Source organism: Arabidopsis lyrata, assembly GCF_000004255.2.
Source record: "Arabidopsis lyrata subsp. lyrata unplaced genomic scaffold ARALYscaffold_7, whole genome shotgun sequence".
NCBI classification, from domain to species: Eukaryota; Viridiplantae; Streptophyta; class Magnoliopsida; order Brassicales; family Brassicaceae; genus Arabidopsis; species Arabidopsis lyrata.
Genome location: NW_003302549.1, coordinates 14815864 through 14827751, shown reverse-complemented (window position 1 = coordinate 14827751; position 11888 = coordinate 14815864). Strand labels below are relative to the sequence as shown.

The following is an 11888-nucleotide window of genomic DNA, read 5'->3' as shown; positions in this document are numbered from 1 at the left end:
AGGAAGATTCCTAGCCCCTTGGCTAAAATTCAAGCATAGGCATGATAGATCTCAAGAAGAATCTAAAGTAGTGCTTTGATCAACTCACCAAAAAAAGTAGTGCTTTGATCATGAAACTCACATTGGAACCAAATCATTAAAAAAAAAAACAAGTTCAATTTGATCCTCATGGCCAGGCCTGGCCCAAAGCTAAAAGTTCATGAATGAAGAACTTTAGGCTATTGATACTATAACCAATCATTTTTTGAAAAGTTATTGTAGTAGAGTGGTTAAGATCTTCTCTTTCCCCTATTATATCCATAGTGGTTTTCTACATTTTTATACGCTTTTAAAAGCTCTAGATAAGTATATGATCAAGAATAAGTAAAAAAAAAAAGTTTATCGGCTTGAAACCTACCTAAAGGAACTAAAAACTAAGAAAAATGGTGTGGATCACGACAGTAGTGAAAATTTATAGAGAAGTTAGAGTAGAGTACTATAGAAAGTGAAACTTACAAAGATGAAGAACAGGTGGATACCATAATGTTTTGATTAAACCATGTGACTTCTAACAGTGACATATTTTTAACTCTGTGTAATGACTTTTTCCTTTTCCATTGTGTCTAGGCATTTTTAGGTACCTTAGGTTTGTGTTTGGAGTATTTTGTGTCATCTAAAGTATGGTTAACAATGGTCATCCTACCTAGGCTCTGACTAGTCATTCTAAGCATTTGTTCATATCGAACGCCTAGTTATCGCCTCTTCACTACCTAACAATTTTTTGAACATTGGATAAGAGTATTAAAAATATCAAATTAAAATTTGTGTTGTCATTAGTTTATTTAACTACTTTTGTCGACAAAAAGTAATTTGATTAACTAATATTTCATGAATCTATTTTTATTACGTATTTTAAATTCAACCGGATTTAGTTGTTACCGCTTAACCTTAAAGTTATTCCACCTGATCCTAAATCACTATTAATTCCTTCCTAATTTCGTAAACATAATTTTTCTAGCTATACTCAATCACTACCATTTCCACTCAAAGTATTTAGTTTAGTATTTATTGTGAAGGAGCTCCATGGGATTCTACATGATATCATTTCTATCTTTACCTCTTTTGTTGAAATTTGCTTTTGTTTTTTCCCTAGAGAGAAAAATCGGGAGGCTGATGTTTTGGCAAAGCATGCCCTGAAAAATTATTTTACCTGTACTCGTTAAGTTTAATGAAAAGTCTTTTACACAAAAAAAAAAAAAAAGTATTTACTGTGAAGTCAAAAGATACATTTCCGATACATTTTATGGAGCATTCTAATTTCTTTTTTTTTTTTTTTTTTTTTTGAGCATTCTAATTTCACGCAAGTGACATGGAGACGACTGTAAGCCCATGACTTTAACCAACATAGTAAGCTAAGCAGCATGGAAGCGTGACGAAAGCTCCGATTCTCGCTTCGGAAGCGGAAGCGGAAGCGGAAGCGGGAGCGGGAGCGCTCGGAATCGTTCGGAAGCGCGATGGAATCACAATTCTCAAAAAGGTGAATTTGGAAGCTCACGGGAAACGCATGATTCCGATTTGGAACCGCACAAAAAGAGAATGGAAGCGTCAAATGATTAATTTGAATATGGATATGTGTTGATTGATGCGGTCTGCGTTTACAAACCCTTCGTGGTGTATCGAAGAAGAAGAAGATGAAGTCTATGGGCTGGACGTTTTTGTTTTTGGGCCTGTGGTAGTGAGAAGGCCCATCAATGTGTAAGTGTGTTTTGTCTACTTTGTCGATGTTTTTTTTAGAGTTCCAAAGCAGGTGAATGAGTGTCCTAGGGTGGCTGTAGTGTGTAGTAGGCTATTGACTATTGAGTACGTGTGGTACTTCCTGGATAAAGAGAGAGAGAGATTGTATCAAAAAAAAATTATGTATCTTTGCAATATTGGGTTACTTTTATCTTTGCAATATTTAAATTATGTATTTGGATAGTTGTTTACAAATACAGATATATATATATATATATGCTTCCAACCCGTATCTGCTTCCTATATTTTTAAAAAAATTCGCTTTTGCGCTTCCGAACGCTTCCGCTTCCACGTACCCGCTTCCGATTCCATGCAGCTTAGATAGTAAGTCACTAAGACGCTCTTTCCTATATATTAATTTATGAGGTTCATCCGTTCATGGAACAATACATTACATAAGAGATTTTAAAAATATATATTATAATTAATTACGGATTTTGCCCTTTTTTATAATGGTATTTGTGGATTTTGCCCTTTTTTAAATAGTTTGTAGATTTTGTCCTTTTTCAGGTTCTAAAAATATGATTTAACATGCGTTTCACTCGTTATGTTTGGGTTTAGTCGGTTCCATTTGTTCTTAGGGTTTAGTATTTGGTATAAAGTACGTATTTGTGCAAAAAAAAATCATAAATACGTATATTTTTAAGTGTTAAAAAAGATAAAATCCGTAAACTATTCAAAAAAGGGCATTTTCGTAAGTTTTTTTTTTAAAAAGACATTTTAGACAATAATCCCTAATATCTTATCCAAATTCGGTAAACTAAAAAAAACATACGGTAAAATTCACATTGTTTCAAGTCAGACCAAAAGAGATTATTTTATAATATTTATTGAGTTATCGAGTATGAATGAAAACATGTTTTGACATACTCTTATAAAAGTTGAGAAAGATCAAACCGTTCAAAAAATTATTATACCTCGATTGATATTCCAACTTCATGTAAATAAAGAAGTGACTTTGTTATTGACAAAAGATAAAAATTAAATTTCAAAACTTAATTTTTTTTTACCTTTGAAAAAGAAACTGGAGTCTCTAAAATAAATCACATCAAAACTAAAATAAAATAAATAAAATATAATATATAGACTAAAATATGAGTGAGAAGAATATATTAGCCTATAATTTATTTTTGCTCTTTGTAGCCAAAAGTTTATTAATAATATAATTTTACTTTTCCGGTAAAATAAGTTAATTGCATTTTAGATATAGGCCATCTTCGTCACGTAGTCGCAGCAACCACTTTCTGCGATTACAAAATAGACGTTGCCGGAGTTCAAATCGTTAAAAGGAGTCGCCGCTTTTGTTTAAAAAATGTCATTTTTAATTTACTGTTGAAGGAGTCTCTACAACGGTCACTTAAAATTTCGGCGATCATTTCCGTCTTAACGCGATACCCCTGTCTCTCTCCCACGACACCTCCATAAGATCATCACCATCATTTTGTTTTTGTTTGGCTGTCGTCATCGTCATTTTGGGCTGTCGTAGACACAGTCGCGGCGACTGGATAAAGAACAAGCCCTTAGTTTTCGGCAGAACAAATCATGAAATTACGGTGAGATGTTAAGTAAATGAGCTCAACATTATTTACAAAATTAGTGCAAAGATAATGAAATACAATAAATCGAATTTTATTATAAGCAATTTAAATTAAGTAACCACAAATTAGAGACACGTGATGGCATTTTGTTGGAGAGACCGTGTCACTTTCAATTTACGGTATTGGCTGTCCTTAGATCCCTGTCTGTCAAAAGTGAAGTAGTTGTATTTGGCATAAATCATTTTTCCTTACCACTCGTAAATAAACATTACCACAATTAGATGCTGCTGACACAGCAATAGTATTGAGAATTGTTGAGTGTCCATATTAAATACCTTTTTTTAATATTCTAAAATCAGATAGTAATTTACTAATTCATATTATTTAAGATGTTAGATTTTTATATTTTTAACAATCATTAACATATTTTGGACTTTGCAAAATAATGCTAATTTTATTAGATAATCAATTTGTTATCGGGTATAATAAGATTGACTAAATTTTCTAGTATAAATAAAAATAAAATACGTATGTGGTAACCAATAAGATAACTTCTATACACCACACCTTACTATGGATATAGCATATTAGCATGATATAAGTCCATATAGCATAAAAATATGAGCATAGACCATAGTCCATTATAACCATTAAGGCTAATTTTCTACTGTCACCAATATCTTGGAAGTTATTTACGAGTCCGCGTCACTTATGCCACTATGTGGGAAAAATTAATCTGGCGTGTCACCTTATAATCTGAATGCCACTATAAATATGATATTTCCAAATTACCCTTAATTTCATTAAGGGTAAAATTGTACGGAATTGTACAACTTGGTACAACTAAGAAATAATAATACAACTGGTATAAATAAGAGATTATAGGATAACTGGTCCAAATGGTACAACTGAATGATAATAGTACAATTAGTACAAATGATATCTTATTATATAAAGTATGGTTTTCAAAATTAGTAATCCGCATAATCGTGACACGTGTAAAGTCTATTGATTAGATGTTGACATGTGTCAAAAATTATTTAACTTTTTTCATTCACCAAATAGGAAAACTAAAAAAAGAATATTTACATATACTAAATGTATATCTAATTTTGAAAAAATTTTAACTTTATTTTTCTTGCAATTTTTGTTTTAAAAAAAAATACTAAATTAAATATATAAAAAATGTGTGGGTTACTATTTAGGATTTAAATATTATCAATACGAAAGAGTGTGTGGAATTAAAATTTAGTTTATTACGATGAAATAAATAGTTAAAATAAAAAAAAATAGAATGTGTAAGATTTAATTTTTGTTTAAAATAAAAATATTAGGGAAAATGAATGGATTAATATTTATCATTCAAAATTCAAATATTATTGATAACAATTTATATTTATATATTACACCGGCCTATTTAGGCGGGCCTTAACTAGTAACTATATATAAATATGAACAATTGGTACAAATGGTACTACTGAAGCATAATAGTACAACTAAAACAAATGGTACAACTGACATATGAATAGAGACAACTAGTACAACTATAATTGAAAGAAATAGTATAACTGAGATATAAATAGGTACAACTAGTACAAATGGTAGTAGTGAAACAATTTGTAATTCTAACCCTATCGTCGCCACACTATTTCGTTTCTTCTTGCTTTGTTCACTACCGCCGTCATTATCGCCGATTCTCCGCTGTCACCTTTCATTGTCGTCGTCACTGATTCTCTAACGAAATCCTAGATCTGTCACCCTTCTTTATCGTCGTCGCCAATCTCTACTGTTCACTATCGCAGATTCTCCGACGAAACCCTAGATCTGTATCGAGATTATCGTTGGATCTCTGAAAGAGAGAAGAGATCTAGGGTTTCGTTGAGAAGATAGAAAAGAAAATCAAAATGAGAAAAGAGAAATCAATGGAGAAAGAGATTTAGGGTTTCGTTGGATCAAAGGGAGAGCAGAAAAATCCATAGAGAAGAACAAGAGAGAGAAGAGATGAAGAAAAAGAAGAGAGATCCATGGAAAAAATTGAAAGAAAAAAGAGGAAGAAGAAACGTGAAATAAGAAAAGAGAGGCGGTTGTGTTTCTGTTGTTAAATTAATGGAGGAATGGCAATGATACGTAATATTAGGTTTAGGGTAAGGGTTTTTAGACTTTTTCTATTAATTTTGATTTTAAAAATATATAAAATAAAATAAAAAACAGGAGAGGACATAAACGATTAGTTATTTGAAGAAAGTGGCATAAGCGATAAAAATTTGTTATTTACTTAGTAAAACCAAACAAACAAATCATAGTTATTTACATACGTAAGTCTCATAATTAACTCCAACATTATTACAAAATATCGTATACGAATTCCAGTTACGAATTATTAAATTAAAGCAACTGAACTATACATTACTTTATCAATAATTTTACTAGTATTATATATAGAGTGCAGTTTTTATTTGCAAAAATACAGAAGAAAAACAAACTCTAGAATTTAATCGATCGTAAGACAAAAGATACAGGTGTCTTTTTTTGTTCCCCAAATCATTTGCTTTTTAGTTATTTTGGCGTATTCTCCTCTCATCTTCTCTATCTGCCACAGAAACGATAAAAAAAAAAAAAATATATATTCTCGAGGGAAAAACAAATATTTGCATATTAAATCAGATTCAGCATTGGGCACATGATTCACTTTTATTCATGCTTTGTTTCTGGTAATTGCTTTTACAGAAATGCTGTCTGCAATTCTAGGTATTTTACCTTAATAGGAAAAACACAATCTAAAGGGTTTGCAAACTAAAAACCAAAAAAAAAAGGGTGTCACAAACTATGTTGATGCACCATAAATTCAATATTATAAATGGTTATGTTATTTCTATTTTTAGTGAACCTTCTAGATGTAATGTTTAATGATAAATTTTGGAGATATTTTTCTTAGAATTTATTTCTAATTCATAATGTATGGTTTAGGTGTAACTTCAAGTTCTTAGGAAAAAAAAATAAAATCGGACAATAGAAAAGTTAACATATTCGTTCACTATTATACTGAATATCGTTACTACACAAAATTATGAGGATGGAGATAGAATAAACATAAAAAACAATTTCTTTTTTCACTACAAAAAAAGTGGACATTGATAGCACAACATAATGCTATTAAAAATGATACTCGGATTTTTATAACGATATTATAGCATTTTAGAAACGCTAAACCCTATAATAGCAGAGCGGAAACTAAAATTACTTATACCGCCAATATTTAGCGAAAATTTTGCCCAAACCGCCAACAACTTGGACAAAAAAAAAAAAAAAAAAACTCAAATTAACAATCAAACCCTAATTTCTATCTTCTCCATCCCCTTTCTCTCCTTTACCTCTTCGCTCTCTTCCTCGATTCTTCCTTTATTCTCCCATCTCCTTAGCTCTCCTTTACCTCTTCACTCTCTTCCTTTTTTTTTTTTTTTTTTTGGGCAAAGCTCTTCACTCTCTTCCTATGAGGCTATGATTATACGAATCTGGATCTACTGGATTTTATCAATTTCTATCACTCTTTGTAACTATCGCTCTCATCCCTAAATTCTTCTTCTTCTTAAATTCTATAAATTATCCATCCTCCATTCTCAAATTTCGTAGCTTTTGCTTCTTCTGCGATTTTGGGTTCAGTCACTTTTCGGGTTGGTGATGTTTTTGGTGTAAAGCTTTGGTTTTTATTTTTGTTGCAATTGTGGGTTTAGCTTAAAACGAGGTCTTTGTACATGGGTTCTTGTGCTCAAATTTCGTGGCTCTTGCTTCTTCTGTGATTTGGGTTTTAGTCACTTTCTCGATTTGTGAAGTTTTTGGTTTAAAAGTTTTGATTTTTATTTGCTGCAAAGGTTGAAGATGTCAACGCCGAAATCGGGTGGAGATCCACTGCAACATCCGACGAAAGAACAGCTTACAGATATCTCTTACTGCATTACAAGCCCTCATCCATGGCGTTAGGTTCTCTTCTTTGCCTTTTCCCCTAAACGTTTGACTTTTAGCTTTTGTTCTCGGCATATCCCTAGATTTGAAGCTATGTGACTGATTAGCTTCTTCCATTTTGCTTTTTCTTTTAAATGAGGATTAGATCCTTACTTATCTCTTTAAGAATTATTCGTTTTACATTGAGAATCTTCCAAAGTGTTTTGAAGAAGAATAAACTTAATCAGCCCTTGCATTTAACTAAATCATATCTTGTTTATTATGTATCATTCTCTGAATTCACTTCTTCCTATTAGGGAACTGGAAATAACTTCTCATTAGATTCTGACTCTTTTGGGCATATGTTCAATCTAACTGTTGTTTGTAGTGATATGTTTCTAATTTGACAATTCTTGTTTGAATGTTGTATTTTTAAGCTTCTTATTTAGTAAATGCGAGATTGAGAGTTATCTTTCAGCTGAGGCTATTCTGCTTGGAGCAACCTATCACTCAAATGCGGTGGATATGTGGTCTGTTGGCTGCATTTTTGGTACTACTTCTTCTCTTTTAGTTTCACTTCAGTGTCAATATAGTAAGAACTAACAACTTTGTATATTTTTTATTTGTAGCTGAACTAGTGACCAAGTAAGCAATATAGTAAGAACTAATTCTACACAAATATGACGTTCACTGACTCACTTGTTCTACTTCAATTCATAAATACACAAATATGACGTTCACTGACTCACTTGTTCTACTTCTATCTTTTTCTGTGGAAATTAATGTTGTTAGACCACCAAACAAAGTCTTTCCTGCATAATTAACACTATTAGAAGAATCTGAACTTGATTTCTATTTGAATAAAAAGGTATCTTATGATTGCTTTGTGGGTGTTACCTGTAGGAAGTTCTTGACTGTCAAATTGTCAATCCCTTTTACCTTGCTGTATTATGAGATAGTTATTTGAAATATCTTTTATCTCTGGAACATTAAGTTGATGAAAGATATGGGTGTTTTTCTGGTAAACTTGAAGGTCCTCTTGTCAAATTGTGCATCTTTATCTCATGATGGATCTCTGGTTGTTGGTGGGTTCTTCGATTCATCAATAGAGGTATGTAATTCTGGTTTCTGAGTTTAGATTGATTTTAGCTTTGTTGCTCTACTAGTTCCTCTTCTTATTGGCATATAAGTTCTCATTGAAATACATTGTGGAAGGATGCCAAAGTATCTTTTAGAGTCTATGGATATTCCCTTTTATCAATCAAATTTGTGTTCAATATCTCTGACTTGTAACGTCTCTTTGTTGGGAAAATGCAGGAGAATGAATAAGGACTACGATTGCAACCTTTAAAGACGTAGATGTGTACGACGTAGAGTTTTGTGTTGAGAAGACATGTCTTGAGTAAGGATGAATCTACTAAAGTTGGACACTTTGAGGACTTCAAGAAAGAGAAGGAGAAGATTATGTTCAAGAAGAAAGTAGGAGACATGATTGAAGTTTGTCTTTCTGGTGTTAGATTAATTTTGTTTAAAACTTGGTATGATGTTATGAAAAGGATGGATAATGTAATATTACTATTTTGTTGTTGATGATTGATGATTTATGAAACATAAAAAGTATATTATAAATCTAATTAAATTTATTTTGCAAAATAGGATTCAAATATAAAAATTATTTATAAAACCAATTAAATTTATATAGCAAATATAAAATGCTACATTACAATATAAAATAGCACTAATATGCTATAATATAGTATATTAGATCATTTTACTATCGCTATAATTGATCGACGTATAATAGCATGTCAGAAAACGCTATCGTAGGTGGAAAACCTACCATAGCTACCGATGTCATAGCATTTGTGAATTCGCTATGTAATATGTATTATAGCAGATTTTTCGTGCTAACGATGAACATATTTCTTGTAGTGTTTGTAACTTTAGTTTGAATTTTTGAACTGTTTAAAATAAATATAGCATGATGACAAAGAAAAAAAGATATATACGACCAAAAAAAAAGAAAAAAAGATATAAGATTTATTTTACTGAAATTAAAATAATGAATACGTATATGTGGACAAGGAGGAAGACAACATGTATATATGTAACTTTTATAAGCATGGTTATATATATTAAATTATTAACAAAAGTAATAAATTATTAAGTAGCTCATTCTGATGTGCATGATGAGTTATTCCACATTATTTTCTCTGGCTCTCTTCTACTCGCACTCCTTTGCGAAGTCAGCCTCACATGTTCTTTGGTTATTAATTCAACTTTTTCTCAACTTTATTTTTGTACTAAAACAAACTAATATGAATGATTCCCAAAATAGGTAATATGACGTGTTTACCATTTGCCACGCTAAAAAAGCATTTTAGTTTTGTTCTGTAGTTGTCTTAAGCGATGGTAAAAGAATATTTTGGAAATTATATAAACTAATTCGGAGCATACTTCACCTAATTTGGAGAGTTCATCAAGAAATTTTATATTCGAATACCAAATTAGAATGCATAGCATCCATAAATTCACATGGCAACCTTAGACAAATTGACTTTAAAACAAAGCAATAATCTTTAGTATTCTTTAGACACTAACTTATGATTAATATTAAATCAAATCTTCCGAAGTCACAAAAATAAAGATGCATCTGGTCTGAGTAGTGTCTAAGCTTTGTTGAGATTATATACGAATCTCTATAAACGTGATCTTTTTTTTTTACAGATGTAAAATTTATTTCAAAAAAATTAAATATATTAATTTGGGTACTTGAATATTTGAATATGAAAACTAGTAAAACAAGTTATTTTTACTGTACAAAATAAGCATTCTGAAAGGTGTTATTGTTTTAACGTTTTGAACCTAAGATATAAAAAAAAAAAAAAAACTTTTTGAACCAGTGTTAAACCTAAAACTCTATACGGTATACATTTTCTACCAAAAACAAAAAACATTGATTTCATGAAATCGACAAGTCATCGTTTTTCCTAGATTAATGGACGATGACATATTATGGATAGTCTAATATATTGAAAGAGACGTTTGAACCTGATGTTCGAAACTTTTTCTTACAAACTAAACCGATTAGTCGATAGCTTTGGAAAATGAAGCATTTATTTATCCCCTATCTTGATTTTGCAACACTAGAACTCATAAGAGTTTTGATATAATATCAACTTTAAAATAGTCGAATGATTAGAATCGATAAAAGTTTTCAAAAATGGAAAGGCACATGATATATGTTTGAGATTCTATACCTTTAGTTATTCAACTTGCACATAAAGCCTTTGTTCAGCTAGCTAGCTAGCTTCAAATCGTTCAATAAGAACAAAAAAAGTTAGATATACGAAAACTCTTCTTGCAAGAATACTAGAGTAAAAAGAAAAGAAAAAAAAGATTACTAGGATAAGAAATCTATTTCAAAGTACGTGCGTAAATGAGTAGAAATAAAACAATACCGACAAAAATCATCAATTGAATAGAGAGGAATATGCCTCCTCTCCATCAACAAATTTTTTATTTTTCCGCTTTAGTAATAGTATAAATCTAAAAATTGTTTTAATATTTAACACAAGCACATTTCCTATGTATATGAAATTTATTTCAAATTAATACAGTGATATGTACTAGGTCGTACGTTGTTATTCTCTATCAACTCTTTTTTTGGGAGGCGAATTGCTCTATCCGTAGATTTTGAGTTTTGATCTTAAACAATTGTCTATATTGAAACAGACTTATCTTACTCAGAAACACAAGCCATTAACTTTAAAATGAAACATGTAACGGTAAAATAGTGGCATTTCGAAGAAAAACATGAAATATAATAGAACATGTAGCAGTATATAAATAAATTTATTTATGAATAAAATAAAACAATTATTGGGATATAGCACTAAGAAAATTCGAACGTGTATTTTCTTTATTAATTAATAGCAAATTCATAAACAATTGTTGACATTTTTATATGTTTAATCTATTTTCTATTAACGTATGGAACTAAAATGTTAAATATTTTGACATTGAGACTGCTATTTTGATGAAAACAAATAACGAAAATGGCAAATTGAATTAGTAAACCAAATAAAGTCATATGTTGTCATCATTTTATATGATGTTTTTCATGTCCTATCTATAAATGACAGAAAATGGCTAATATTATTTAACAAATAAATTCTACTTAAATAATGGTTTTTGAGATGATGTACCTAGGAATGTCGTATACTAGCGCCAACTTGCTAATTTATATTGAGTATTAATTTTTAAATGATAAGACAATGACAAATAATGTTTTTATTTTTGAAAAGTTCTAAAATATTGGTAGCCTTTTTCATTAGAAGTCTAGTTATATGCATTCTTAAAAAATGTCTTCACGGTGACCAGTACTGATTAAAGTCCATACTAACTACTAAGACATATAATTATTTATCATTTTGAATTTAGATACATAGTTGTAAGTTAATGATTTTTTTATATTGGCCAAACCGATTACCGATACTAGCTATATATATCGGATGTATACACAAAAGTATTATGATAGTTACATATTACATATATATCCCAGAACAAGATTGAATATTTGCTTAATTAACAGATATTTTTATGAATTTAATCCATCTTTGTTAATAACACAGTGGA

The 11888-nt window shown here is 30.3% G+C and overlaps 1 protein-coding gene across 1 annotated transcript; it reads left to right on the top strand.

Moving 5' to 3' along the window:
- The first annotated feature begins 8256 nt into the window (after positions 1 to 8256).
- Positions 8257 to 8884, top strand: LOC9306441. Its single transcript, XM_021018437.1, is given in 4 exon segments — positions 8257 to 8361; positions 8466 to 8521; positions 8581 to 8631; positions 8633 to 8884. Coding segments are annotated over 4 exon segments (420 nt in total). The 3' UTR covers positions 8841 to 8884.
- The last annotated feature ends 3004 nt before the right edge of the window (positions 8885 to 11888 follow it).